The sequence below is a fragment of the Anopheles stephensi genome, chromosome 2 (genome assembly GCF_013141755.1).
Source record: "Anopheles stephensi strain Indian chromosome 2, UCI_ANSTEP_V1.0, whole genome shotgun sequence".
Taxonomy (NCBI): Eukaryota; Metazoa; Arthropoda; class Insecta; order Diptera; family Culicidae; genus Anopheles; species Anopheles stephensi.
In genome coordinates this window covers 8,205,345-8,233,082 of record NC_050202.1, presented here as the reverse complement: position 1 = coordinate 8,233,082, position 27,738 = coordinate 8,205,345, and the positions used below count along the sequence as shown (strand labels likewise).

At 46.4% G+C, this 27,738-nt stretch overlaps 10 protein-coding genes across 19 annotated transcripts; 5 read left to right on the top strand and 5 right to left on the bottom strand.

Annotated features, from left to right (window-relative positions):
• Positions 1-65: 65 nt before the first annotated feature.
• On the bottom strand, positions 66-5,412 carry LOC118503743. 3 transcript variants are annotated; one of them, XM_036037383.1, is made up of 3 exons: positions 5,176-5,412; positions 2,360-5,110; positions 66-2,296 (listed from the first exon to the last, which is right to left on the bottom strand). In XM_036037383.1, coding segments are annotated over exons 2-3 (2,118 nt in total). In that variant the 5' UTR covers positions 2,362-5,110; positions 5,176-5,412; the 3' UTR covers positions 66-180. The 3 variants fall into 3 exon arrangements, with proteins under 3 accessions (XP_035893276.1, XP_035893277.1, XP_035893278.1); XM_036037384.1 differs by having other exon boundaries at positions 2,385-5,110; XM_036037385.1 differs by having other exon boundaries at positions 2,428-5,110.
• A 130-nt stretch (positions 5,413-5,542) lies between these two features.
• Positions 5,543-7,637, bottom strand: LOC118503746. The gene is made up of 2 exons (XM_036037396.1): positions 7,426-7,637; positions 5,543-7,362 (listed from the first exon to the last, which is right to left on the bottom strand). The coding sequence occupies exon 2, from the start codon at positions 7,359-7,361 to the stop codon at positions 5,847-5,849; it is 1,515 nt and encodes a 504-aa protein (XP_035893289.1). The 5' UTR covers position 7,362; positions 7,426-7,637; the 3' UTR covers positions 5,543-5,846.
• Positions 7,638-7,728: 91 nt separating this feature from the next.
• On the bottom strand, positions 7,729-9,313 carry LOC118503749. The gene is made up of 2 exons (XM_036037399.1): positions 9,174-9,313; positions 7,729-9,116 (listed from the first exon to the last, which is right to left on the bottom strand). The coding sequence occupies exon 2, from the start codon at positions 9,113-9,115 to the stop codon at positions 7,805-7,807; it is 1,311 nt and encodes a 436-aa protein (XP_035893292.1). The 5' UTR covers position 9,116; positions 9,174-9,313; the 3' UTR covers positions 7,729-7,804.
• A 79-nt stretch (positions 9,314-9,392) lies between these two features.
• LOC118503752 (SUMO-conjugating enzyme UBC9-B-like) lies at positions 9,393-10,044 on the top strand. The gene has a single exon (XM_036037403.1). It carries the CDS (start codon positions 9,524-9,526, stop codon positions 10,001-10,003), a length of 480 nt encoding a protein of 159 aa, XP_035893296.1. The 5' UTR covers positions 9,393-9,523; the 3' UTR covers positions 10,004-10,044.
• LOC118503751 (SUMO-conjugating enzyme UBC9-B) lies at positions 9,490-11,395 on the top strand. The gene has a single exon (XM_036037402.1). The coding sequence runs from the start codon at positions 10,528-10,530 to the stop codon at positions 11,005-11,007; it is 480 nt and encodes a 159-aa protein (XP_035893295.1). The 5' UTR covers positions 9,490-10,527; the 3' UTR covers positions 11,008-11,395.
• A 560-nt stretch (positions 11,396-11,955) lies between these two features.
• On the top strand, positions 11,956-13,217 carry LOC118503753 (40S ribosomal protein S12). Its single transcript, XM_036037404.1, has 4 exons — positions 11,956-12,091; positions 12,469-12,488; positions 12,621-12,954; positions 13,060-13,217. The coding sequence occupies exons 2-4, from the start codon at positions 12,472-12,474 to the stop codon at positions 13,120-13,122; spliced, it is 414 nt and encodes a 137-aa protein (XP_035893297.1). The 5' UTR covers positions 11,956-12,091; positions 12,469-12,471; the 3' UTR covers positions 13,123-13,217.
• Positions 13,218-13,222: 5 nt separating this feature from the next.
• On the bottom strand, positions 13,223-15,047 carry LOC118503747 (zinc finger MYND domain-containing protein 10 homolog). Its single transcript, XM_036037397.1, has 3 exons — positions 14,690-15,047; positions 13,390-14,616; positions 13,223-13,322 (listed from the first exon to the last, which is right to left on the bottom strand). The coding sequence occupies exons 1-3, from the start codon at positions 14,782-14,784 to the stop codon at positions 13,265-13,267; spliced, it is 1,380 nt and encodes a 459-aa protein (XP_035893290.1). The 5' UTR covers positions 14,785-15,047; the 3' UTR covers positions 13,223-13,264.
• A 64-nt stretch (positions 15,048-15,111) lies between these two features.
• Positions 15,112-19,499, top strand: LOC118503745. 8 transcript variants are annotated; one of them, XM_036037388.1, is made up of 7 exons: positions 15,130-15,430; positions 16,276-16,623; positions 16,701-16,988; positions 17,132-17,152; positions 17,254-17,769; positions 17,834-18,075; positions 18,158-19,499. In XM_036037388.1, exons 2-7 carry the CDS (start codon positions 16,327-16,329, stop codon positions 18,507-18,509), a joined length of 1,716 nt encoding a protein of 571 aa, XP_035893281.1. In that variant the 5' UTR covers positions 15,130-15,430; positions 16,276-16,326; the 3' UTR covers positions 18,510-19,499. The 8 variants fall into 8 exon arrangements, with proteins under 8 accessions (XP_035893288.1, XP_035893287.1, XP_035893281.1 ...); XM_036037387.1 differs by having other exon boundaries at positions 15,130-15,451; XM_036037393.1 differs by lacking the exon at positions 15,130-15,430 and adding an exon at positions 15,573-15,591.
• Positions 19,500-19,798: 299 nt separating this feature from the next.
• On the top strand, positions 19,799-26,163 carry LOC118503744. Its single transcript, XM_036037386.1, has 3 exons — positions 19,799-21,107; positions 22,335-22,407; positions 24,195-26,163. The coding sequence occupies exons 1-3, from the start codon at positions 21,045-21,047 to the stop codon at positions 25,913-25,915; spliced, it is 1,857 nt and encodes a 618-aa protein (XP_035893279.1). The 5' UTR covers positions 19,799-21,044; the 3' UTR covers positions 25,916-26,163.
• Positions 26,164-26,216: 53 nt separating this feature from the next.
• LOC118503754 (protein anon-73B1) lies at positions 26,217-26,994 on the bottom strand. The gene is made up of 2 exons (XM_036037405.1): positions 26,703-26,994; positions 26,217-26,622 (listed from the first exon to the last, which is right to left on the bottom strand). The coding sequence occupies exons 1-2, from the start codon at positions 26,868-26,870 to the stop codon at positions 26,518-26,520; spliced, it is 273 nt and encodes a 90-aa protein (XP_035893298.1). The 5' UTR covers positions 26,871-26,994; the 3' UTR covers positions 26,217-26,517.
• Positions 26,995-27,738: the final 744 nt, after the last annotated feature.

The window sequence follows — 27,738 nt, the reverse complement described above, 5'->3', positions numbered from 1 at the left end:
TCAACTTAGCCGTTAAACACCCAATAAACCAGCGCAGTGTTCGCTTCAATAACAGCTTCATAAAATTAACCAAGTAAAGGGAAACCCCTTAACGATGTGTTTATTCGTGAAACGAAATTGTAAGTCGTTCCCGGTTTTCCTTTCGTTCGTGAGTATGAATTTGTGTTCGTTGGTTTTGGCTTACTTATGCTGAGCTTTTCGCTGCTGCACGAAGGTCAACCGCTTTCTGAAGAACGTTTCCACCAGCTCTATGTTTGGTACAGTTTTGTCGCCTTCCACCGTTCTGCTGGCGTATTCAAACAGTTCAATAAAGTTCGGGTACTCTACCAAGCGTCGCATTCCACAGGTAGGTAATTTCCATCTAAAGTTCTGCAACATCTTAACATCCATCAATCGATCAAGCAGCTGGACCAACCGTTGCTCCACATCCGGCTCGCTGCCAAACGTTTTGTCGACCCATTTGTGCACCTGCTGTTGTACCTTTTTGTCGCTGAGCTGCTTCTCGAACCGGTCCATCTTGTCCATGCTGGTAATGAATGTGTTGGCCGACTTTCGCGGTGCCCCTCCGGATGAAGTGCCTGGATTATCGGTTGAGGAGTGGTTGCTTCCTTCGTCACTAATTTCCATTTGTTCAACCGGTTCTTTTTTACATTCCACGAGCTCTATTTCCATCGTGCCACCGGTTTCCGACAGATTTCCGACCGTCTCCAGTAGGTTGTTGTCGTTATCTGCTGGATCATGAATGGTGGTGTAAGGTTTTGCTGGTAGCGCTGCTTTCGTACTCGCTGCCGTTGTACCCATTTTAGCTTCCTGTTTGAAGTTAATAACTTTCTGCTTGAAAAATGTGGCTACTTCTACCGAATTCGCTTGATGGGCTGGTGTGGTGGCAATGAATTCAAATAGCATCGTCATGTTGACGTACGGTTCCTTGCCGATTAGGTCCGACCAATTGAGCTGGGCGTGCAGTGCTTTGTCGAACATGAGTTCAAACATCCTGTCCATTCGTTTCCACCCGTCTAGTTCCATTCTGAGCGTGGTCAATATCCAGCGGTGCAGTTTCGTTCGATATTCGGCATCTTTTAGTCGCGCTTCGAACCGTTCCACCTCCTCTGCGGCCGTTAGCGGATCGAACGTGAAACGATTCTTGGCGACGCATTCGGGATTGTGGCAGCCTGATCCAGCGTTTTGTTGCTCCAACAGCAGCATAAAGTTGTGCTGCATTTGCTTGAAACCTTCGCACACCTGTCGCTTGAGTTCGGCCTGATGGCCAATGATCATGCTCTTCAGTTCGAACAGCAAATTTTGCAGCTGGGGAGATTGATCGTTAATTTTCTTCGACGGTTCGTTTGGAACAGCAGCATTACCACCAACCGTTGTACCACTAACAACTTTTCCAGTAATACTTGTTCCACCACTAACATTGCCCGGTGCATTATTGCGAACAACCTGCTGTTTGCGGATTTGTGGCAGTTGTGGTGATGCTGGCAGTGGCGTTGGTGCTGGTAGTAGCGGTGTTGCTGGTGGCGATGGCTTGCTGGCGGTATACATCCGCATCGGTACACGCACAACGATGGGTTTAGTTGTTGCTGGTGGCGTTGGCTTGGTTTTGATTTGTGTCCGGTCCGGCAGCTGCACAATAGTCGGTCTAGGTATTGGCGATGGCGTAGCAACATCACCTAATGGGTCATTCTCTGCTTGCATCACCAATTTGAGGCAGCGCTTGTTTTCGTTCGACTTTGTAGTCTTTTGTTCTACGACAACAACAGGCAAGGTAGGCTGCACGGGTAGCGCACTCGCTACGACCGGTAGTGGTTGTTCTAGGGGTGAAATCACATCTCCAAACGGGTCCTCCTTTGCATGGTCCGCGTCAGAGAACGGATACATATCTTGCCCGGCATCTTCATTGGATAAGCTCTCGTAAACAGTCACCGGGATCTCTTTGCTTCCCCCCGCTCCGGTCGCATCTATTTTAATACGTTTTTGAGCAACGGCAAGACCAATCTGTGGCTCCAAACTGTCTTCCCTAGGTGCTACGCCACGCCTCCGCACCATATCGATGGCTTTATATGCCGAACCAAGCGTGGGAATGTTCCGGATCAGTATGTCACACTCGTGTTTCTCCCAGTCGCCCAACGGAGGGGTTTCGTTCTCTAAAAACTCCTTTACTCTGTCACAATTCACCTTCGGTAGGTACACGTAGCTCTTCCCGTTATCCATCTTTATGGTCCAGCAAGCGGCCGCAACAATCACATCCCTGAACTGTATGTTCTTCTTGTTCACTATCACGTACGGCATCCTAAAATAAGTAAGTAAATAAGAAATGCATTTCAAACTAATGCTCCATGCGATGCAGCTTTACATTCGCTTTTGCCCGCCCGTTTTACCTTCACGTTAGGGCCGTTCACACACACACACACACTCACTCACACACGGTTTGTTTACTAGCTGATCCCACAAAATTATCGCGAATCTGCACGAATATCGTTGTGCAGTGCACCGTTATCTAGCTGCAGGCAGGTTCCTTTTCGTGTTTGGCTGGTGTTAACTCTGTTTTATTTGAGTTTATTTAGTGACGCCGTGAACGCAGTCAATTCGAGGAATGTTGCCACCAAAATAATAATACGGTTCAGCATTCAACTTGACAGCTCTAGGATGTTCGCAAAACCACACGCACACACATGCAATAGGGAATACGAACGTACACGTTCAACAGCACGTTGTTTACCAATCGCACGATTTGAATTTGGCGTGATGAGTTTAGCTAATTTTAAAATGCTAAAGCGATATTCCGAAATGCGATGTCGGGGCTGGATTGAGAGATGCCAAATATCTGAACAATCGTACGATTTGACCCATTCGTGGAAAGGACGGACGGAAACGGAAAATTTGCCATCGATATCGGAACATCAGTATGTGGTGGTAAATCATGGAGAAGAAGTCCTGGCATACTTTGATGGCATCAAAGATTTGAAACTCCTATAGGCGTGCTTTGAAGCTTCATATAGGCGAGAAGCTAACCACAGGAGCCACATCAAGAGACCTTAGATTCCTTTTCGACTCGATCAATTTGGTCTTGCAGTATGGTGGACTTTCGCAGAATCCCAAAACCTCGCCGCGGTTTGCAGAACAAGCTAAACAAGTAAGTTAAGATTCGAGGACATTTGCCATGAGGACATGCTCATTTATCAGCTTACTTTTCCGGCAGTACAACAGCTTTGATTCTCCCGGACTATCCGGCGAACGAGTCATCATTCTATATTCTAATTTTATCTAAAGATTTGAGAGAATAAGTTTAACATTAACTTCATTGGCTTAATAAGATAGATTCTTAAAGTTGAAAAGCATTAAACTGTTTATGTCAGTTTTAGATGATTGAATTTAACTTTCCCTCAATCTTTTCGCAAAGAAATTGGCTACACAACCATGATTGTAGATGACGGTCTGGTGTATGACGGTTTTGCTCGCGTATTCAAACAGTCGCACAAAGTTTTTATATTCATTCAGCGGTCGCTTTGTGCTCTTCGTATTCATCCAGCTTAAGCTTTGCAACACTTTTCCATCCATTAACCGGTCAAGCAGCGTATTCAAGCGTTTCCCAACGTTAGGTTCACGATTCACCACCGTACTGTCGATCCATTTGTGTAACATCCGTTGCATCTCTGGGTCTTTGAGTTCATTTTCAAACATGTTCAGTTCGTCCAGGCATGTTATCCGATTGATATTAACTTCTGTCGAGCTTCCTTCATCTGTTTGTTTCGTTTGTTTCGTTTGTTCACTCTGCAGCGGTGCGCCTTTATCCTGCTCGATGCTTTCATCCGGATTTGCTGGTTGTATGATTTGCTCATTTTCTATAATTTCCTCCAATTCCATTGCTTCCTCGTCTTCGACTATAATGTCCAGTGCGATTATTTCGTTTTCATCGAAGATAATCCTCTGATCTGCAACATTCTCTACATTCTTGACACTCAACCGCACAGTTGGTGCCGTGCATCGCTGCTCTACTAAATCATTTGTCAAACTATCTGCAGCCTTTTGGCTCATTATGCTTCCTTTAGAATCTCCGCTGTTCATCATCTTGAGCAACAGAAATTTCACCTCATTTTGGTTGGACTGGTGTGACGGAGTGGTAGCAACGTGCTGCATCAGTTTCCTTATGTTCAAGTACTGCTTCAGTGGCGGTTTGTTGTACATTCCGGACCAACTGAACTGAGCAAACAGCCGTTCGTCGAACACCAGTTCTACCATAACTTTCATCCTTTTCCGTGCGATGTACTCGTGCCCGATGGCAGAATCTATCCAGCTGTACACGTTTTTCCGAAACATTGCATTAGCAAGCCGCTCATCGAATTGCTTCACCTCGTTGATCGTCATTAGCTTTTTGAATGTGAACCCATCGCCGGGCGTTTTCATGGTTTGGCCACCGTCACACGACTCGACCGGCTCTGTTTGTTTCGTCAATGATGTGAATAATTTTCGCATTTCACTAAAACCTTCTTGCATCTTTTGCTTCAGTTCCTCCTGATTGCTGATAATCTGCCGTTTTATCTCGTCCAGCAGATTGTACAGCTGAGGTGGAAGATTTTCCAGGTCTTGTTCTGTGTTTGGTAGTTTGCTTCGGTACGAACTGTTCTCACCCAGCCACTTGTTACCGGATGTTACCTTAAAAAACCCTCCAAACAGATCGTTGTCTCCGGCATACGATGTTTTCGCCACCGGCTTTGTTGGGAGTTTTGGAGCAGGCTTGTCAAATGGATCCTTTGCCTGTGCTGTGGTCTGTGGGTTTGGTACAGCATTGGGGATGCTTCGCGTTGTAGGGGTAACTTCTTTTGCTACAGCGTTGGACAGTTTTTGCCGTATTGCTAATGCTTTTTCTGCCGTCGCTAAGGACGGAATGCTCCGGAAGATGATGTTACACACCTTTCTTTCCCATTGTGCCAATGGTTTGCTGCGGTCGTCCGCAATTAGCTCCTTCACGTTTTTTTCGTCTGTCTCGTTGGGCCAATAAACAAATCCAATGCGATCATTTTTAGGTACGACCCAAGTTGCGGGCACTACCATCGTCTTCTTGCTGCCCCCAACCGCTGTAGTTTCCACTACGGTATACGGCATTCTGGAATGAATGTTCGCGACAATTATTACGGTTCTAACATGGGAATAGCGATTCGGGATGCTCACCTTCCGTCCTTACTCTACGCGATCTAGGCAATACAATCGGAGTTTTACACGCCAGATTCTCGCCCGATGGAATTTTCCACAAAACTTCTGGGACGTTTAAACACTTCTTTTTGCACCAAACCAATCCAACCACTTAAAAAAGTGCAATATATCAGTGTTTAGTATCCTTCCTTGCCCGACAATGTTTATGTGTTCGAGGTTATTGCGCTTGGTTTGGCGTCAAAACAAATTGACCATTGTTTGACAGTTAACACCAGTTGCAATGAATTATTTCAAGTGAAATGTTTCAATCCGAATGTACAGAACCAATCATTTGGTGGATGCAAAACCGTGCTGTTCCACGAAAATAAAATGTTACAAACGATGCTAAACGTTTCAAAATTTGGAAAAAAGTTTATTTAAATTAGGAATGGTCTTAGAAATCTACTCAAATCGTCAATATCCCTGACTATCCACAGTTGGTTAAGATGATCTTTCACGCGATAGTAACGGGCATCGAATCCCATTTAGACGATCAACGAAAACGCAGGACAGCCGGCTGTTCAGCTACGTGTACATTCAAGTCAACGTAGCCAGAAATGGCAGGGCAAGACCTCTCCTGGTTGTGGAGTGCCAAAAGACGATGACTAAAATAATTATTTAAAAAATATCCATACCCAACCGTTATTAACTCAACGCGAGGATGACCAATCGTCTGCCCTTCTCCAGGCATATCTCAGTTTCTTCGTAAAAAAATGTTCCACACAGGCGTAATCCGCCCGATGTGCCACCGTGGTGCCAACGTACTGAAACAGTTTAATCACATTTTTGTACTTCTTCATCGCGTAGCTATCTTTCTTCGCACCGACCCACGTAAAGCAGGGCAAAAAGTTGTTGTCGAACAGCATGTATAAAATTTCCATCATACGAATTTCCGGGTTGACTTCGTAGGCAACCTGTTCATTTATCCATTTGTGCACCTGTTTAAGGTAGACGGGATCGTTTAGCTGCGCTTCGAACTCATCCACCTCCACTATGCAGTTAAAAGGTGCCGGCGGGAACTGTGTGACTGTTGGGCGATTGTCCGAACGCTTCACCTCGTTAGGTGAATCCTTTACCGTTATTTCGCGTAAACTTTCTACTGCTCGCTGCGTGGAATTGTTTTCGTAGTTCCCGAACGAACTGGGTGACGTCGAGTTTGATACATCTTTGTTCGATATTTGGGAGGCAAGATGTTTTAACTTTTTCTTGAAGAATTGTCCCACATATCTCGGTGTGGCAAGATGCGTGTCGGTGGTACCGGTATAGTTAAACAAATTTACAATGTTGTTGTACCTCCCGAACGAAATCTTATCTAAACCACTTCCGGTCCAGCTAAATTTCGCGAGAAATGTCATATCGAACAATGCATCCAGTATTACCCGCATGCGATATTCCGGATTCAGCTCGTACCCGATAGTGCAATCGATCCAACGTTCCACGTGCTTCCGATATTCCTCGCCCTTCAATCGTTCTTCAAAATCATTCATCTCTTCCGTGCAGGTTAGGGGATTCACGCAAAACTCTAAATCGTTTGCGGATGGCGTACGTTGGGCAACACTTTCCTGAACCCTCCGTTCCGCCTCGTTCACTATGGATTTCAAGCTATTTTCTACACGATAGAATCCGTCGAGCATTTTTTTCCTTGCCTCGTCATGTCTTTTTTTGACGAGACTTCCGAGCTCATCCAGCATACCGATCAGCTGTTGTTCATTCGGTTCGTCAAAATCGTCCAGAGACGTTAATGTCGGCTCAGCTTCCGAAACTGTTTCTACCTGTTGCTGCTGCTGCTGCTGTCTATCGCTGGATTCGGTGAGCGATTTCTTACAAACGGGACTCACCGTCACATCATCGCTCGACTCGATAGTCCTTTTGTGTGCGGATGTGCCAAAAGAATTCCAATGTTTTTGCAATGTTTTTATCATTTTACCCGCCAACGCAAGGGACTGAATGTTGGAACACTTGATCGAGCATTCGTGCGTTTCCCAGGCAGCCATCGGTTGACTCCGATCGTCGGCAAGCAGTGCGTTTAGCATGTTAAAGTTTCTAACATTCGGCCACCGGAGATAACTCGTTCCGTTGCCGCGTCGTTGGATCCATGTGGCTGGTGCTGCGAGCAGCTCCTTATTCCCGGCAGCGTCATTCGTTTCTACCAGGACATATGGCATTCTGCGAATCGTATACGACGTTCTTTTACAATCAACCATCGTTGCAGTTGGTTGCCTTGCTTACCTGTTACCGGCAAATCGGTTTCCACAATCGTCCCCTATAGTCCCGTAGATTCTTCAACGCACTTCTGGTCTAGCAACGTGTATAGCTTAATTTGAAAGTTTAAATAATCCCTGGATAAAGTTAATAGTCACGGGTTATTCGGCGTCGCTTACTGGTAAACAGTTGTTGTTTACCTTTTATTGTGATCAAATAAGCACAGCATAAAACGTCAATTCGTGCATCGTTCCGCAACGCTGAAAAGTGTTGCTTGAAATATTTCAACGGAATTTGAAAAAATGCATATGCAGATTTGAACACAAGTTGTAATCTACATAACAGAAAAAGTACAGGAAACTGTTTGTTTCGAATGTTTATTGTTTTTTTTTCGTCCTGCAATTATTTATTCGTATTCATCTTCAGCGCTCATGAATAAGGTTGGTTGCAGATCGTTTTCAACGTCGACTTCTAATATATTGTAGTCGGTGTACTGGTGGTCGTCTAGCGATTCCTGTATTCTAGCACCTGCCATAGAATCGTCATTTTTTTTCATCAAACTCTCGAACTGTACCTTACTTAACTTCACAAACTTAGCACTGTTGTCGAGATTGCTGCTGATGCTCGCTTCTCCTTGTTTCCTTTTAGTAGATCGCGGTGACGGCGAATGAGGAACACACCGGCGTAACCCCTTTAGCGTCACAGCTCGCAAAGGAGCGTGTCGAAGTTTCTTCATAAAAAAATTGGCCACAAATGTCCTATCCGCCCGATGCACATTGGTGGTGCCGGCGTAAGCGAAGAGCTGCAGAATGTTTCTATAGTCCCCGAACGCATGCTTTTTAACTCCTTTGGCACTGGCGCCTGTCCAGCTAAAGTTTGGCAGAAAGTGCCGGTCGAACAGTAAGTCCAATATCTCCATCATGCGACACTCGGGATTACGCTCATACGACACAACACTGTCTATCCAACTGAACACTTGCCTTCGATAAGTGTCGTCCTTGAGCTGCGTTTCCAAATCGTTCATTTCTTCAATCGTTTTTATAGGTTTCATATTTATGCATTCGTTTCGCTTTGATGCTGTTACCATCGCTCTGGTAGATGATGCTGCATTTCCTATTGACTGCCCTTGCTCTGGCTGTTTGTGCATTAAACCGACCAGGGTTTTCTGTATACGGTAAAACCCCTCATTCATTTTTTTCGTCATCTCTTCCTGATTTGCGTCAATCTGGCGCTTGAGTTCATTGAACATTTCCGACACTTTGGGGGTAATTTTGCCCTCGCCCAGGGGATCAAACGTAAGCTCTATTTTCGGTTCCACCAGATTCTCCTGTCCATGATTGGAATCTTCCATTTGTTTGGCAAGACTGGTCACCCGTACAATGTTGCGCGTCAGATTGGTATCGGGACTTTTTGTGGGAGTTGTTCTCTCTGCGGTCGTTTTGTTTTCGGTTAGCTTTTGAATGCCCTCTAGCGTTGCGTTTGCCAATGCTAGTGAACAAATGCAACGCCGCTTAACCGTACATTCGTGCTTTTCCCACATTAATGAAGGCACACTGCTCTCATCCTCCAGCAGCGCGTTCAGAGTGGTTATGTTTCGCACGTTTGGCCAGCACAAATATTGCTTCCCATTTTCTTGACTCTGGATCCAATGTTCCGGTGCAGCAAGAAGCTCCTTATTTCCAAAAGCATCGATCGTTTCGACCACGGCGTACGGCATCCTACATAAAAGATATATTAAAGCAATGTTGACGAAGTTTAAGAAACTTTAATAGCACCTGGTGGCTTTTCAATAGTCCCGCGTTTGGTACAGTTCGTTCACAGCAACAAATTCTTGTTTCTTCGGTCAATCGCGTTCTGCAACATTATTTTGGGACGCATCTAGCTCCAAGTCCGCACAACAATAATAAAGAAATGTCATTTGATGTGCCCCTTCTTCCGATGCTCTGCTGCATGGGCACGTTTTGTAAGCATGGGTGAAATATTTCAACCAAAGCTGTCAAGCGAGAGGCGCCATAACACAGTTCGGCGCTTGTGGAACAGGACGCAAATCGTGCTTGCATTACATACTAAAAAAAGAAAAGCCAAACCAATTGTTCCTACCAGCAGCTATAGAATCTAATTCAACATGTCCGGCATCGCAGCATCGAGACTTGGTGAGGAACGCAAAGCCTGGCGTAAGGACCATCCATACGGATTCGTGGCCCGCCCAGTGAAGAACATCGATGGTTCGCTGAATCTGATGACATGGGAGTGTGCCATTCCCGGAAAGAAAGGAACAGCCTGGGAAGGAGGACTGTACAGACTGAAGATGATTTTCAAAGATGACTACCCGACTAGCCCCCCAAAGTGCAAGTTCGAACCGCCGTTGTTCCACCCGAACGTGTATCCTTCCGGCACGGTCTGTCTGTCGCTGTTGGACGAGGAAAAAGATTGGCGTCCAGCGATCACCATAAAACAGATCCTGCTGGGCATTCAGGATCTGCTAAACGAGCCGAACATTAAGGACCCTGCACAGGCAGAAGCGTACACGATCTATTGCCAAAACCGACTGGAGTATGAGAAGCGTGTGCGTGCTCAGGCTAGAGCCATGTCGGCCACGGATTGAAACGAAGGGAAATAAATTTATTGGATTATAAACCAACGTAACGCTTTTGCTTTTATTTGAGTTGGTGTTGTAGCTGTATGCTTGGAAGAAATGATGTGATCATACAAAGGAATGCTGCAAATCCATGGAATATTGCAGATTAACAAACATTGAATGAATATCTTCGTCCATTTTACATAAACGAGCATCAGCGACTGCATACACTAGCAACCACATACGAATGAGATGCATCCAATCGCGTTCATCGAAATACGGCATTTTTTGTGATGCTTGCCTGTGTTTGACTTCCACAGAACAACAACAAGAAAACGTCACTTTTCTTTTGTGACATGTTTTGCTGCATGGGCAAGCTTTTCCACACGAAAGTGTGCATGAAATATTTCAATGAAACCTGTCAACCACCTTGCAAGCGTCATAACACAGTTTAGCGCTTGTAAAACTGGACGCAAATCGTTCTTGCTGTGAGCATACTGCGATTCGAAAAGTTTTGTTCCTAGCAACAGTGAACCACCACCTGATTCAACATGTCCGGCATCGCAGCATCGAGACTTGGGGAGGAACGCAAAGCCTGGCGTAAGGACCATCCATACGGATTCGTGGCCCGCCCAGTGAAGAACATCGATGGTTCGCTGAATCTGATGACATGGGAGTGTGCCATTCCCGGAAAGAAAGGAACACCTTGGGAAGGAGGACTGTACAAGCTGAAGATGATTTTCAAAGATGACTACCCGACTAGCCCGCCAAAGTGCAAGTTCGAACCGCCGTTGTTCCACCCGAACGTGTATCCTTCCGGCACGGTCTGTTTGTCGCTGTTGGACGAGGAAAAAGATTGGCGTCCAGCGATCACCATAAAACAGATCCTGCTGGGCATTCAGGATCTGCTAAACGAGCCGAACATTAAGGACCCGGCCCAGGCAGAAGCATACACGATCTATTGCCAAAACAGACTGGAGTATGAGAAGCGTGTGCGTGCTCAGGCCAGAGCCATGTCGGCCACTGATTAAATCGGAAGCGAGAACAACAAGTGTATTTATGATCACAAACTTATCCATAATATTCATACATTAATTTTATGTGGTGCGGCCGGTGATTGCAAAGCTCATGCCAGCGTAGATGAGCAAAGATCTTACTATGAACAAAAAAATCATCATTTTAGTGAATATTTACGTGACGAACACTGTAACCCTATCTCTCTGTACAAAATTCGAAACTGTTTATGCCGGTTGATTCGCTTTCCGGCATCGCCGTCGAAAGAATCCGCTGCAAACGCCAGCACACTAGACTGCGAACGCTGCACTGCAATGTCGATTTGCGACAAAATAAGTATTGATTCCTGCTACCAAGATTCTACTTTGTATGATATCGCTTTAATAAAAATATTGTTCAGACGTACGGGCTTGATGGTGTTCCTATTTTCGTTTAATGTCCACTTTCGATGGGTTTACACCAACGAATAATGCTTACCGCTGGTCGCTCATTCCAATGCTACCGTAACGAAGGATCCTTTGTTTCCTTGCATTTATTAATCTTATCCGGAATAGCATACGATGCATATAGGTAATATTTTAAGTCTCAATATCCAGTCCCCGCAGGTGGATCGTGTGAAATAGCTTGTTAAGAAACGAAATTGATCTATTTTCCGTTTAGTTTGCTAATATGGAACGGGGATGGGGGTTCTGTTGTTTACAAATTGACGTCGCTGACAGTCTAGAAACATCTTAGAATCAACGCCGCTTTTTACACGCTAATGTACAAAAACTAACGATGTGTTTTGATTATTAATGGACTGAAAAATTAATATTAAAATAAATTAAGCATTTTGTTCACGGAACGGCTTAAATTGCTTTGCGAGGATTTATTAAATAAATTAAATTTTCGATTGAAATATTTCATATCCGTTACATTTGCTTGAAAATTATCGGCTCGTTAGAATTTTCCCCAACTTTGGATTCACCATCTGACATTTGACAGTCACCATCAACTTCCGCTCGGCGATCTCCGGCAGTTTGCTGTCTTTTTCGCTCTTTTCCGTCAATCGTAGGCTTCGATAGTGAAACACATTTCGTGTCGCTTAGCAAATAATTTGCCGTAAGTGTTGAGAAATTAGCTAATGTGTGTTGCGAATGGCATCGAAACAGATTCCCAAACGTTCGCTTATTGCTGGAATGCTTGCAAACGCCTCCGGACGGTGACCGTGCGACTATGAATGGCGCAAATTTGGCCGCCGCTAACACCGCTCGGTCGTTCTGTACGGTTGTGTGTGGTGAAGGATGTGTGCAACGTTCTACGGAGTCGCGCGGTGGCGCTCTGGACGATTGTCAGTGAACAGCGGAAGATGTGTTGATGTCTGAGCAGCGAGCTGTCCTTTCGCATGGTGTTAGGAGTGCTGGAACTAATTATTGTCCTCGTTTCTCTTTTCAATTGCAACGTTCGCTGCTACCTTCCATCATCATCTCGTCCACCAGGCAATGTCTGACGTCGAAGTGTAAGTATCGGTTTTGTTGACATCGTTGCTTTCGGGCGGACATGGCACATCACTCTGCAATAATCTAAAGGACCGAGCAAGCAGCAACGTTGAATGTGTATCTGCATCCGTTTTTGTTTTCTTCTTTTCCAGTGAGGTTCCGAGCGTGCCCGTCGATGGCTCGATGGATGTCAATACCGCCCTCCAGGAGGTGTTGAAGAAGTCGCTGATCGCCGACGGACTGGTGCACGGTATCCATGAATCGTGCAAGGCGCTCGACAAACGCCAGGCCGTGCTGTGCATTTTGGCCGAGAGCTGCGATGAGCCACAGTACAAAAAGCTGATCACGGCTCTGTGCAACGAGCACCAGATCCCGCTGATCCGTGTGGATTCCAACAAGAAGCTGGGCGAATGGTCCGGCCTGTGCAAGATTGACAAGGAAGGCAAGCCCCGAAAGATTTGCGGCGCCTCCTGCGTCGTGTTGAAGGTAAGCGTTCTCTGTTCACCTTACCTCGCCAACTTCCGGGCGCTGCGTGTGTGTGTGTGTGACCAACCTACTAACTAACGTTACTTTTCCCTGTGCATTTTGCAGGATTTCGGAGAGGAAACTCCAGCCCTCGACGTCATCAAGGAGCACCTTCGGCAGACAAGCTAAACACACAGTTTTCGTGAATTATGAGTTATTGTGAAAGTGTAAGAAGAACACACATAAACCGAGGTGTACTCCGATAAAAAACACACACACACAAACCGCTATGTTCCTCTCTGTGTAAGTTCCCGAGAACCTTACGGCTACTTTATTTCAGCTGGCGGCAAAGTTCTTTGTGCTCGGGCCAGTGTTGCAGTTGACAGTCACTGTAACGGAAAAGCAGGGAGATCAAGTAAATTGGCTGTGTACAGCTTCCTCTATGAGGTATCTTACCGTGAGCAGTAAAAGACGAGCAAACAGTTGGAGCATTTCTTGGCCGCGGATGCTCCACAGCTGCCACACACCTTCGCCTCGGTCCGGCTTCCGGCTTCGCTCTGTTTCCGATACTGTTCCTCCTGTTCGGTGTACTTTTCCAGTAGATCGGTATTGTACGCGGCCCCAATACGCTTTGCCATCTCCACTACATCGAGATCTTCGAGATCAATGAATATTTTGCGCTGCTGTTCCACAATCCGTTGCCAACCGGTTCGACGTGCCGTTTGTAGCAGTTGTTCTCGTATTTCTGGCAGTTCCTCTAGCAGTAGCGAGGAAGCTGCTGATGGCGACGAGACGGTCTCTTTCGTGAGCTGCAAAGTGCAAAGATGTTGTTTCAATGGAATTAACGCCGGCAGCTGATCAAGCAGCTGCTCGTTCAGTAGTCCAACGCATTTTCCAATTTCCCGGTGCCGGTAACCGTTGATTACGTAGTCTCTCATAAGATCCGCGTGAAAAAGCAATCGATACAGACAGAACCATGTTTGAGCTTCGGTTTCGGTCACCTTCAGCACTGCATCGCCGTATGCCGGGAACCAGCTGGCGTTTCGGTATTTTTCAAACACACCTTCGCGATTACGGCGCAGCCAAGGTTTCGAGTGAAGAATTTCTGCGATTAGGCATGGGAAGTCGTGGACACGCACAAGCCGGGTAGCCGCACTGAGCGGCAGCAGGTCCAAACCCTCGACGAGGTAGGACACTATCCCGAGACATTTAACCCCAATGCGGTAATCCATTCCGCGGCCCATTCGTACAATTTCCTCTGAGGTGGATTCATTCAACAGTTCTTCCGGTGGTGGATCATCCTCACGATCATTGTATCCGTTCGCCAGCAACCCAATCAGTCGGCTGATTGCTTGGGCACAATAATCAATCAGATCGAGTGCGGCGCTATCGAGAGCCTCGCAGCTGGTGCGATGGTAAAGGATCGTTTCCAGCAGCGAGCAGATGTTGGCTTCGTGGTAAATTACGCTGTACAGTACGAAGGTGGCATCGGGGTTCTTGAGCGCTAGCAAGCGTGGCAACACTTCCGTGCGCCACACCTGTACGCTGAACAGCTCGTGTATGAGAAGCGGAACTTTGCCTTCCAGCATTAGCCGTTCCTTGACGATTTCTTCCTGCTTAGTGGATGCTTCGATGAAAGCCTGCTGGCAGAGCTTTTGCAGTACTTCATGCTGTTCTATCCAGCTAGGAATATACAAGCGTCCCGTATTCGATTTTATACTGTCGTTTTAGAAACGTGCGTTTTTTTTAAACATACCCTTTATTTCCAATCTCTGCTACCTCGTATGGACGAATGCTCTCCACAAACGGATCAATTTCTTCGGGGAAAACTGCACACGGATACGATGTCATTGCTAGGATTTCGAGTAGGTTCTGCTCTAGCGCAGGAAAATAATAAAACTGCACCCAAATCGAAAGGGTTTCCAAGCAACCGGTGCAAGATTTTGTTCCCACAGTTTTCCTTCATCTGGTCACCTTGATTACATTTAAAAAAGTTTTCTTTGCGAACAATATGTCTGTTCTGAGTATTTTTTGCGTGAATGTTGAATTGCTGCACGCTTTTGGAAGCTAAGAAATGGTAGCCCCTTTGGAACGTCGGGAGAACTCAACCTATTACTATAGCTTCAATGCATTCTCGTAGATCGTCCTGCTGTCAAAACAAAGCTGATGGGGGAAAATTCCAACAAAACTCCGAAAACAACGTAGTTTCGCGAAAAGTGCATTGCGCTCGGTGCAACAAACTTGGGGCCTGGTTTGGGGGTGTGGTGCATTTGGTTCGGGTCATAGAATGATCGCCTGATCTTAAGCACGTTGCTGCCACTAGGACGATCCTTCTTCACGGACACCAACAGCCCGTACCCGTTGTACTGTTGTAGCTCATGCCAGCTGCGCGGAACTACCTACGTTTTTGTTTTGTTCGGATCACCGTGATCCGTGATCGCTGCATCGAACGCAGTTGCTTGCAGCAACCCATCGCCAGTGGTTTGGTGTGCAACAGGTGTGTGAACATCGGTATTATGTACGTATTGCGAAAACAAACACTAATTAGTGGTGCGGTATGATGAGCCGAGGTGCTGCGAGGTGATATTCGTTCGAGTTTCGCTGGGAGTTTAGTAATAAAACCATGGAGGTGCACTTCCCAACGGATACAGCATAAAGGTTCGAGTCATACCTCGAGAAGACTCGAGATTGTCCCTTGAGAGAGAAGAAAAAAAAAGAGAGGATTCCGCTTATCAGTAATAGTAGAAGAAATCACCAGCAACATTGAATGAAGCGTAGCACCAGGCGCCCATTCAACGTCGTTCGATATTGATAAACGCAAACGAACACAGGTGGCAATGTGTGCGATAGATACGGGCGTGTTGCGTGAAAATATAGAGCTATAAACTCTTAATCACGATCAATTCCGAGCTGTTTTAAGTGAGACACACTGTGTTGTTGGCCGTCTAAACATAACAGCCAGACGCAGCGAAAAACCTTTCGAATGAGACATCTCTATTGAGCATTAATTAGGGGTACAAAAGGAAGTATGTGTCACGCGTATCACGTACTGTTTGTGGCAATTATGTTTGCACAGTTAACACCTGATTAGGTATCCGCGTCATTCGTTTGTCCTAGCCAGCCAAAGCGAGACGATAATTGAACTCTTCCGAGCTAGAACCGTGCGCAGCCCAGCAGTGTGTGTGTGTCAGTCTGGTTGATTTCAAGGCAAACGGGTTTTCCGATTCGGTATCGACGACGGACGGTACCGATTTGTTTTTCGTTTGCCTGTGGAAGGATGGTTTTGAAATTGCAACAACATATGTAATAAAAATGATTAATGATTTTTTTAAACTTTTTCAGCAATAAGCCGTTCGAACTGTGCGAAACAAAAGGACTTTATAGCGGCTGAGTATGGGAAACACAAACAGCCATGGTAACGGGAAGGGATCCGGCTCGAACAGTCCAACAAAGTCGAAGGGAAACGGTGCTACTGAACCGAAGCAAACGAACGGTGGCAATGGTGCTGCTGGTCCGGTTGCAGGTGCTGCTGGTGCACTGGCACGCGGCATGACGCGCACGGCTAGCGGGGCGGACATTCAGGACCGCTCCCATACACAGTTCCAACCGGTGGATAAGCTTGGCCGCATACTTTCGAAAAAATGTGAGGAACTGCACGGCATTCATGGTGTTACAGGGGATGTGTTCGCGGTAAGCTTGCAATCCTTAGGTTGTAATATTAGCTCATTTACAAATTATTAACCACCATCTCATGTCTCACCTTCCAGCGCTACGTATTTCCAAAGTATCCCGATCTGGGGCTAAAGCTGTTCCGCTACCTTCGCTTTATGAGCCACGCCAAGACGGAACACTTGGGGCTGGTTGCATTCCGGCAGCAGTGTGAACGATTTCTTGCGCTGTTGGACGATTCGGTCATACTGGAAAACTATGTGCGCATGTTTGGCGATCTGAACGAGAGCGAGCTGATAAAGCCGGAAAATTTGAAAAATTTGCTTCGCACCTGTTACAATCTAGCGATGGCACACTATTCCGATGGACCCCAGACGTGTCGGTTGGTAAGTGAAGTGAATAAGCAAACGTTGACGCACGTTTGCATTATAAAGTAGAATGACTGGTGAAAAACGAGTCCAAAGTTGGGCGCTTTGAACACCTTTCTCAATGCAAATCACCTATTCTCATTACACGCTGCTTTTGGTAGGTCGAAGATGATGAAGTTTCGGTAATAATTCACCTTCGCTTAAACAAATTTTTTCGCAAGTTTTCCTCAAACTTCGATTCAGAATTTTTTGCTAAAAGATTTTTTTTTGCCGGTCTTTGCAGCTCAATCGAACACTCGATTCGGTCGTGCAGTCGTGCTTCTTTTCGAAGGAATCGCTCAGTCCGGGCTACATCTGCCGCTGGTTAGAAAACAACGTGCCCCGGCTGGTGCCGCCGATCCATAAGTACTGTGTGCACGCGCTCAGCACATCCCATCGTACGATCATCGACAACAGTATGGCAAGCAACAGTGAAACGGTCGTGTCGATCAGTGCCATCAATGCGGGCGAAGCAAGCTACGGGCTCGAGCTGCAAACACCAATACTGGAGAAAACGAATCCGTTCGGCAAGGAGCTGGGCGGTGGGATTGGTAACGGGGGTGGACTCGGCGGTGCAGGCATGCCCCGTGAACCGGGCAAACCGCTAACGGAGGATGAACGTGAGCGGTTGAAAAATCAGCAACCTTTGCTACCGCTTTCGGAGGCTTGGCTTTTGGCTGGTTCGCTTCCACCCCTGTATAGCAAACCGCAGTCCGTGGCGGCACCGATCAATCCCAATTCGGCGAATCTGACTTCTCATGTGCGTGCCCTAGTTCCTTTCCTAGCTGAAACAATTACTTATCTGACTGTTCGTTTCGATGTAGATATTCTTGGCGAAACTGTTGTCGCTCGTTCCCTCCCACTGGACGTCACTGTACGATTCGAGGCTGGACGGGTCCGGTACGAATCGGTTTTTGCACCACGTGCTTGGCTATCGTGGACCGAACCTGATTCTGTTCCGATGCGAAGACGATCTACTGTTCTGTGTCGCGAATCCGAACGAGTGGCGCGAAACGCATCTGTACATCGGTGACGAGGGAAGCTGCTGTTTACAGCTCCTGCCAAAGTAAGGATAAATCGTCGAAGGAACATGCGTAGCTCCTCTTGATACATTAAACCATTTCCTCTCTCACTCTCTCTCGAACCAGATTTCAAATGCTAGAAAAGAAACCGAAAAGTCTCTACCTAAACACGCACATCCGCGGCTATCCGAAGGGGCTTCGGGCTGGTTCCGATCCGCGCAAACCGATCCTGATCGTGGACGAGCACTTTGAGCGGCTCGAGTACCGGTCGCTGCAGCACAAGATCCTTTCGATTGAGGTGTGGGGCTGTGGCAATCAGCAGCAGCGCGACGTACAGCTGGATATTAAGAAGTGGCAGGTGAAGGAAGCGGAACGGCAGCGAACGGTCAAGATGACTGCTGCCGACTGGATGGATCACCCCGATCGCTATCTGCTGGAGCTTGGCGGTCGTCAAAATTACAACAACTCATCCACGTAATGCAAAGCGACTAGAAGAAGAGTGTAACCGAAGCGCAGTACTTTAAGCCTTACAGCCCCCTAACCGTAGCGAGACGCTGTAGGAAACGACAGGCCGTTACTGCTTTGCTTTCCATTTCGATGCAAATGGAACAGAGTACAGATTTCAAAGAGAGTTTAGCGCAATACCCTCGGACTACTATCCCCATCGATTAAAATTTGTTAGGGGAAAATGGGATGCTGTGTACTTACGGTTTTTTGTATGTGTGTGTGTGTTGCTATATCCATACTTATAAGTAGCACCGCACGTTTAACCATCGGAAACAGCAGCAATATGCACCCAAACTTCAGTATCTGATTCCTTGCCCCATCAATGGTATTGATTTGAAGAAAACAGAAAACAAAACACACACACTTAACAAAAAAGAAAGACAGTTATACACACACGCACGCGACAAAGAATGTTGTTAAGCCATGATGTGAAGCTTGCTATTTATCTTTTGTCACTTACTTACTGGTGGGTATTTTAATTTGTTTTGTGTACACGGTGCTGAAAAACAACACATTTCCGTTCGATAGGATAGAATCTTTTTTTTGCCTTCAAAAGTGTGTGTACTTATTTCATTAGCACCTATTAGACCCTATTGGGGATGAATGATTAGCTTTTTTCCCGTGCCGATACCTACTGTATAAGGTGCAATACACGATCAGAATCGTTATTTAATAATGTTGCAATGAGAAATGTTTGTGCGATGGTGCTTTGTAAGCGCGCATTGGCATGTGTAAGCGTTTTTTTATTGTGGTTTCGTTTCGTCGTTGGTCGAAACAACCCCAAAATTATTACAGTCGTTGGAAAAGTTTTGCGTAAGGTAGACAATAATAACAAAACACTTTGACCGTTTTAAAGTATTGCTTACAGATGTACTGTTTACTTATTTGAGTTAGCTGTGAATAGTGTCTTAAAAGAAAGTGATAGAGGAATAAAGTGTGAAGCAGCGCCTTCAACTGTCTCCGTCGTGGTATTATATTTACTAAAGGAAGAAGGTAAAAAACAGGTTAACAGAACGCTCGATTGTATCGATTGGTTTGTAAATGTGCTTCATTTTCAAATTGTTCCGATTGTTCTCTTTTTGAAACTGCCCAAAACCGTGCGCATACCATGCTTGAGACCGAGGTGTATACAGAATCAGCTGTTGCGTCAGCAGGTGTATTGTGTTGATTTTATCTGCTCAAGAAATGACATACAAACTTCTTTTCTCGTACTTTTTTCATACGTTTTCCTCCGTGAGAAATATTTTTCTTTACTACTACATACAGCCTCGTTGGATTTATTGTACGGTTGAACACGATTTAAATCAAGGGCACAAAAAGTAAACAAACGAACTGGGAAACGTCAAACGAAACGTCACTGTACTCACACCACGTGTAGCTATCTTGGCGGTCCCTTTATTCACCCCCCACCCCCATCTACATCACGTAATATTTTGCCTTTTTTCCTTAACTCAAGTTCGCCTTTGATCTCTCACGCAGAAAGGGTGTTTGGTGTGTTCCGCGCGCGTGGAATGTGCCTTGCCGTGGTGGTTGATTCGTCGTCCGTCTGTCCAGCCACGCAGCCAAGCATCCACTCGTCCCAGCAGTAGACATCCGTCATTCATTCACGAGACTGAACGTGGAGCGGGTCGGGATTTTTTTTTTGGGGGGCCAAAACCTGTGTTGCGTTATGTAAACATCTCCCGTCGGGTGGAATAGTTCGTCCCCAACCTGCTGTTGTGGTGCAGTGTTTGTGTAGTGCAAAAAGTGCATTGTGCATCTGTGTATGTGTGCCGTTCCTGTCCGAAATTGCGGTACAGATAAGCTAAACGTGCTAGAAGCGGTGCTGGAATTACGCATATCATTCCGCGGCGCCTATGCAGAGCAACCACAATCTAAAGGGATAAGCACGGCGTGCCAGAGGTTTCCCACTGCCGTACAACGGGACTCTTGGTTTAGTGAGGAAACGCATCTCGAAACAGCAGCATCAGTGAGAGCTAAGAAACCCCCCAACCACCCCGGTTTTACAAGTCTTAGACGACGAACCTCCCGTCCGCGGGAACGATCTACTTAAGCACTACACTTACTACTTGCGAAAGGTACTAATACTCTCGACCAGTATTAAGTCACAGTGAGCTCGGCCACAACACACTTTCACCGTGCGCGAGTTACATCCGCTGCCTATGATCGTAAGCGCGACCCGCTTTTACACGCGAACCGGTGGCAGCAGCGACAAACGAATTGCCCGCTCACGAGCCGGTGACCTAAGATTGCTCCAATATACACACATGGGTGAGCCATTACACAACCCCTAACTTTGAGGTTGTTGCGAACGGCGAGCGCGAGTGCTTAAGGATATGTACCTTTCGGCTTAAGTTTGGTCAAAGGTTTGGATTGGTTTTCGGCGGGTCGGAATTAAAGGGAAGAAAAGTTGAGTTTTGTTAAGTTAAATTGAACACTGCCATCGGTAAACAACGTGTTCATCATCACCACACATCGACAAGGGCGTCGAGAGGATCGCAACGATATGGGCGACGATCAGCAGAACCGGGCGAACAAAACGATTCGCGTTGGATCGCGGAAAAGTGAGGTAAGCTGAGGACATGGAGTGATGTTAATTTAAGATTTTCCAGAAAGTATGTGCGGCATTTTTTGTTTTCGTTGTAATGTCTGTGCAATATCCTGGTATGCTTCGAACGGGTCGAATGTAACGGGTAGGAGTCGGATGTAAAAATCTGGCGGAAAATAAGATCCCAGATACTTTCTGGATGACCCAATACTCGTTTGTAGTGCTAGTGTAGGCAATCGTTTAAATCCCGTTTATTTGCTAGTGGATTACACTACTTGCCAGTGTAGGGGGTCGTTTACTTAACAGTTACAGATGTTGTTTGCTGTACCTCGTTCTCACGATAAGATCTGTATCTTGGCGGAAACCCGAACACTCTCTTCCCAACGTTAATCCGGCCGGTGTTTTTTCCTCGTGTTCAACTTGTTTACATATGGCTTCTTGGATTACTTTTTTGGTGGAATATTGAGAAGATGATTGACAGTAGAAAACCGCCAAGGGCAGGAAATTCTCTCTAAAAAAAAAGTATCAAGTAATCACTGCCAACAATATTGATTCAAGTGCAGGTGTTGTCTTCCGTTTCGTGGGTTTTCTAGGTTAAAACCGGCATGGTTTGTAGCGCGGACAACGTGCACTTGTCGGCCAGGGCTGTACTATCGGGCCGGGGTTGTTTTTCTTTTGCGTAATCCAAAATCCACTCAAACATGACGCGCTTACGCCCCGAGCAGTGGCTATAAACGCCCAAAGGGGTAAGAAATTAATAATTTATGTCTGAATTCAAAGGATGGGTTGCGTTACATGCGATTGAATTTATGCTATAAAACAGTTTAATCGAAAGAAAGTCATTCAGAAGCTTATCGTTTTGAAACCATCTAGACAATCGGCATGTCGCTAGCAATTATCCCTTAACGCTGGAAGGTTTCCCCTACTTATCCCTCTCGCTAATGGCACGAAACCGATGGCAAACGCTACCCACAAGCTTTGGTCCCCGGTCGTTAGCCAACTTACGAGGCAATTAGAATTTCAAAGCCGACATTTGACACCGGCCAGTCTCTTCTGCGGGACGGGACCTTTAACGGACACTAGTGTGTGTGTGTGTGTGTGTGTGTGTGTGTGTGTGTGGTGTACGGGGGGGGAGTTAATCGAACTGATCGTTGCCGGACTGCAGGCATCCATTATGCTGTCATTAAGGAATTTGTGATACAATTAAGTGGACTTAACGTAAACCTTTTCTTTTCATCTTCATTACAGCTGGCTCTCACACAAACGAAGCATGTAATCTCTCTGCTCCAGAAGCTCAATCCGGATGTGGTGTATGAAATTCGTAAGTATCTGCCACTTCTCTGAGCAATGTCTTAAAATAGAATTCACCATTCCCTTGAACCTCTCCAATACTTGTTCGTAGTATTTAATGCATATAAGGTACACCTTTTCTATTCGAATGCACGATCCACTGAGTTGATGTTAAACGTCTAGCGCGGCGAAGTTTTTCGAAAGTCATCATTCGTTGCTCGTTTGAAATGTCCTCCAGAGTCACGGACAAAAACTGCCTGTCATGCTCACAAATGCTCACGCGTTTCAGACCACAGTCCTATCCGCGCTGACTCCCTAGTGACACATCTCATCTTCAATCGTCGTGCAAGTTTGATAAGTTCCCCTCTACGTGTGCCGATAAGGATTCACCTCAAACGTTTATTTCAATCAAACACGCAACACAACGGAAACAACGAATTCAATCGATCACGCATCGATTACTTTCATACATATTCCACCAGCAAAAAAAAAGGTGCCTCTCGTTGCGAGCTCGAATATGCGACAGATTGGTGCGATTTGCTCGAAAGCGAACCGCACAGTTCGAAGACCGCCGAGACACGTTTCACCTTCGGACGGTGCACGTGTTTTTACCGACTTCGATGGAGAAGGGGGAGAGATCTGTGCACGATCGCACGGTCAGAGTTGGTCAGTAATAGTGTAGGCACGGCAGGAGAACGCAAACTTTGTGAGTAATGGTTTGCCTTTTTGTAAGCGCAAGTGGACACCCAGCTATTCGGACGCCAGCCACGCTATTGCGCCAATCAACGGGCGAGCCAGAATTATGCAAATGAGAAATTTCGTCAGATGATAGTTTTTTTTTCTTGTAGTAGGGATTTTTAAACCGGTATTTTCTGTAGACTTTACAGTCTCTATGAGCGGATTTTTTGTTAATACTTCATTTGACCTTGAAGAATTTGTAACTTGCTTAGGAACCTGCAAGAGCCTGCCTTCCAAGGTGATTCGTTTATTTGCCTGTGATTTTTCTCTCAACTAAGGGAAAGTATTTCCAGCTTTTGGTGTGCCTCATTGATACTCATTTCAAATAGCTTCAGGTCATCGGGGCTTGCCGACTAATAGCCGCAGCATCGATACTGTTCAACATTTCATTAGATAACTCCATACCTGACCTGTTCAACTTCTCTATCGTGTTATTCGCGCCCTGTTAGCGGGTAGGAACCTTTATGGCAATCATTAAATACAGGCATTCAAGCGATACACGCCATTTCGGTAAACACACATTGCAACACCTTCGTTGCCGGCTGTTTGGCGGCAGCTTTATCAAACATGCAACGAAAATAAAAGAAGATTCTTCCCTCTATCTACTGCCAAACATTGCACCTTGCTTTGCATGCAGATAGGTCAGAGGGAGGAAATAAAATCAAATAATTAACAATATTGCCACATCGGAGCATGATAATGGATTATCTGGTTTAAAGGAATTCATTGAAAAAATTTACTGATTTTAAAATGTTTTTCCTGTGATGATTGTGCGTCCAACGATCCAACGATGTGCCGCCACCTTTATAGCCAAATAGAGTGCCTTGAGCAGATCCGGGACAGTTTTATTACACAAAATCTCCGGTGGATGCTATCCCACGGCTGAGTAGTATACAATGTCTCAGCTCAAGCAATGGTAGAATATTCATTAGCGTCCTCCAATAGAATTTGTCGAGCAGACCTTTACCCTTCAAGGACCTTTTCTAATCGGTCGAGTGTCCAAAGCGGAGGATCAAACGATTCCTCTTCCTCGAGTATCCACTTGGCTAACCTATTGTCCTCTTTCTCTCTCTTTACCAGATACGATGACAACGGTCGGTGACCGGGTGCTGAACAAATCACTGCCAAAGATCGGCGAAAAGTCGCTCTTCACCAAGGACCTCGAGGATGCGCTGCGAACCGGCGGCGTAGACTTCGTCGTCCACTCGCTCAAAGACCTGCCGACCGCCCTCCCCCTCGGCATGGCAATCGGGGCCGTCCTGGAGCGCGAAGATCCGCGCGACGCACTGGTGCTAAACGAACGGCACCGTGGCTGTACGCTGGCCACACTACCCCGTGGTTCCGTCGTCGGTACATCATCGCTGAGACGTTCGGCACAGCTGGCCCGCTTCTATGCGCACCTGTCGGTGTGCGATATTCGGGGGAATTTAAACACGCGCCTCGCCAAGCTCGATGCCGATACGTCCAAGTTTGCCGGCATCATTCTCGCTCAGGCCGGGCTGGTGCGGATGGGCTGGAACAAGCGGATCGATCAGATCATTGAGCCGGAGGAAATTTTGTACGCCGTCGGGCAGGGAGCGCTGGCGGTCGAGTGTCGATCGAACGATGAGTACATACTGGGAATGTTGGGCAAGCTGTGCCACCTCGAGACGCAATGCCGTATACTGACGGAGCGAAGCTTCCTGAAAACGTTGGGCGGTGGGTGTAGCGCTCCGGTGGCGGTTCGGACGGATCTTAAGCGTCGCTGGAAGAGTGGTGGTGGTGCGGACGGAGAACGGGAGGAATCGGGACGCAAGCGAGCATCGCAGGACGGTGACGAGACCGATGAAACATTCCAGCTTGTCGTTGAGGGTGCCGTCTGGAGTTTGGACGGCAAGACGGAAATCCGAACGCATGGCGACTGTACGCTCGAGTTGGCCAGCTGTCGACCGAACTATGAAGGAAAGAATACTGCTGCTGATGACGATGAGTCGCATCGTGCGAAAAAGCGCCGACAGGGAAGCGACTCAACACCGCCTGAGCATCAGGAAAGGAAAAAGAGCCCGGAAATTATCCGTGATAATGAAATACTGCTTCCCGGGTGCTCGAAAGACGGTGGCGGAGCACGAATGGATCTGAGCAAGTTTATCGACATTCATGGCGAGCTGTTTAAGAAGTGTCCTTATTCGTCCGAGCTGACGAAAATTGCAAAGGAAGCGAAAGGATCGGATCCGAACGGTAATGAGGTTGCGGATGAAGCGGCCGACAAGGATGAGGTTAAAGCTACGGCCGAGAAGGAGGGACCGCTCTGCCCCAGCTCTCGCTTCCCGGTCGGACAGGAAGTGATGGGTGACTGCCCGTTCGTCAGTACGGAGGAAAAGGTGGATCTGGTGGGAAGTATTTCCGTCGGTTTGGTGTGTCCGGTTACTGGGAACAAGCAACAGCAGCAACAGCAGCAGCAGCAGGAACATGACAAAAATGGTGAAGACTCTAAGAACGGTGCCAACGAGAAGAAGGTGCATGCGGAACAAGCGATCCCTGCCGGTGTAGTACAACCGCTCGCCGACAAATGTCCCTTCCTGGCGTCGGCCAAGGTGCTCGATTACAACGAAAATCTCGATCGCCGCCAGATTGTCGAACCGAAGCTAAAGGACGACAGTGAGCATCTGTTCTGCGGGATGCACCGGCATTCGTACATTCAGCGCGAGGTGTTCGAGCGGTGCGAAAAGTTGGGCTACGATCTTGCCCACGACCTGATCGCGAAAGGGGCACTGGCGGTGATGAAGTGCGCCCAGAACGAGATCCACTCGAAGCTAACGTAAGGGTGAGAGGGGATGGTAGGTATTGCCACAGTTCCTGTGTAGCGTAAAGACAACCAGCCTAGCATATAATTAGTAAAAAATGTTGATTTTTGTTTTGGTTTCTCTGTTTTCCAACTGGTCTTTTTGTTAACCGCCGTACTCGCCAGCATTCGCGAGAGTATGACGGTAAATTGCCCCCGAGGGATCAATGTTAATGTGTAAAGGACATGAAAGAAACATTTTTGCAATATAAATGTTAGACAAAATAATTCCCGTCTCGCGGTCGTTTTTCGGTTGAAAGAAATAGGAAGGTTGCACCTTCTATGTTTCCAAAGTACAATTGTTTAATGTGGTGGCAATAAATACAAAATTACATTTAAACCCCATTTTTTTGCAGGTGGGTGTCAAGAATGGTACGAGCAGTAAGTTGTCGCTAGTAGCCGTTGATAAGTACACACTGAGATCCGTTGTTCCAATGCCGGATTAAGAGAAGTGAGACTGAAGCCATTCTACAATATCGATGGGAAGAAGCTAGCGGAAACCAAACATCTCACACATTGCAGGAGGACTAGAGCGTTGGAATGCTGTCGATGGTGCTTGCTGGTGGACATAAATCGCAACGCTTAACGACGCTTCTTCTTGTCCTGCTTACGGCTACGGTGGTACGGTCTTCTAGGTGTGTTTTGCGGGGACGAATGTTCCGAGCTAGAATCTTCACTGTCGTTACTCTAGAAACGGATACAAACAAAACACACGCGTGCATTAAGAGGTAGCTTATAAGCTGAGCATTGTACCATCAGGGTCTTACCTTCGGTGACCAGCTTCCCGGATCACCGCTTCCGCCGGCCGAAGAATCGGGCAGCACGATGCACGCCGCCAGGCAGACCATCTGGAAAATGGCCCCAACGTACAACCCGTACCGTATGACCGTGCCGAAGAAATCCTCCTCAGCTATATTCACCAGTGTAGCACTCATTTTACGCCGTAATGTTGCAGACACCGATGGGCTGCCCTTGTTATTTTACCGAATATCGATTTGTTTTGCTTTGCGTTTTGTTTACAGAAAAAAAAGTTGTCACCCATGCAGCAGAAGGTTGCGTTGAGCAGGGGTTTCCGACAGTCTATCCGACAGCTGGCAACACTGTCCAACTGTTTCGACATCCGACATAGTTCGTTTTATTTAATGAATTTGAAAATATTAATTAATGTTAATTATTTGTTCATAGAAAATTTGCGATTTTTTTATGATGGTGTATATGGTGAAATTATTTTAATGGCCCCTGTTTTATAGTTGTTAAAATTACACGGCTTCTTCCAAGCACGTCTTATAGACATGATCCACATTTGAGAAGGCCCGGAGTTCTTGGAAGTTAGAAATGCACTGACGTATGTGTGTCTTTGTTGAGAGTTCCTAAAAAAGATTCTGAGGCTGACACAGTTCCTTACAAGCAGACTGCAACAACTCTTGTGCGCTAGTTCAATGAACAAGTTTCCACAACCCACAGTGCATCACCAACGTAACGGCTGCTCGGTGAAAGCATGAGATTATTACGTTAATGGGCAATACAACTCAATTGCTTTTGCCCTGTCCTTTTTTGTAGATGTTGAACAAAACTGTTTGCTAGTCCTGGTGTGATGCAGTACCTGGTTCTGCTATGTGCACGATCAATATCTCTTCCTTTGCTATGCAACATAATACCAAATTTTCATCAAGCTGTCCAGCAGGATATAATATAGTTCAGCACAAATCAGGGGATCGTTGAAAAACAATGCAAAATACGATTTCTGCTCCAAATAAATGTTTTGTTAACGGGCTGTCAAACACAATTTCCCCTTTGTCGGAA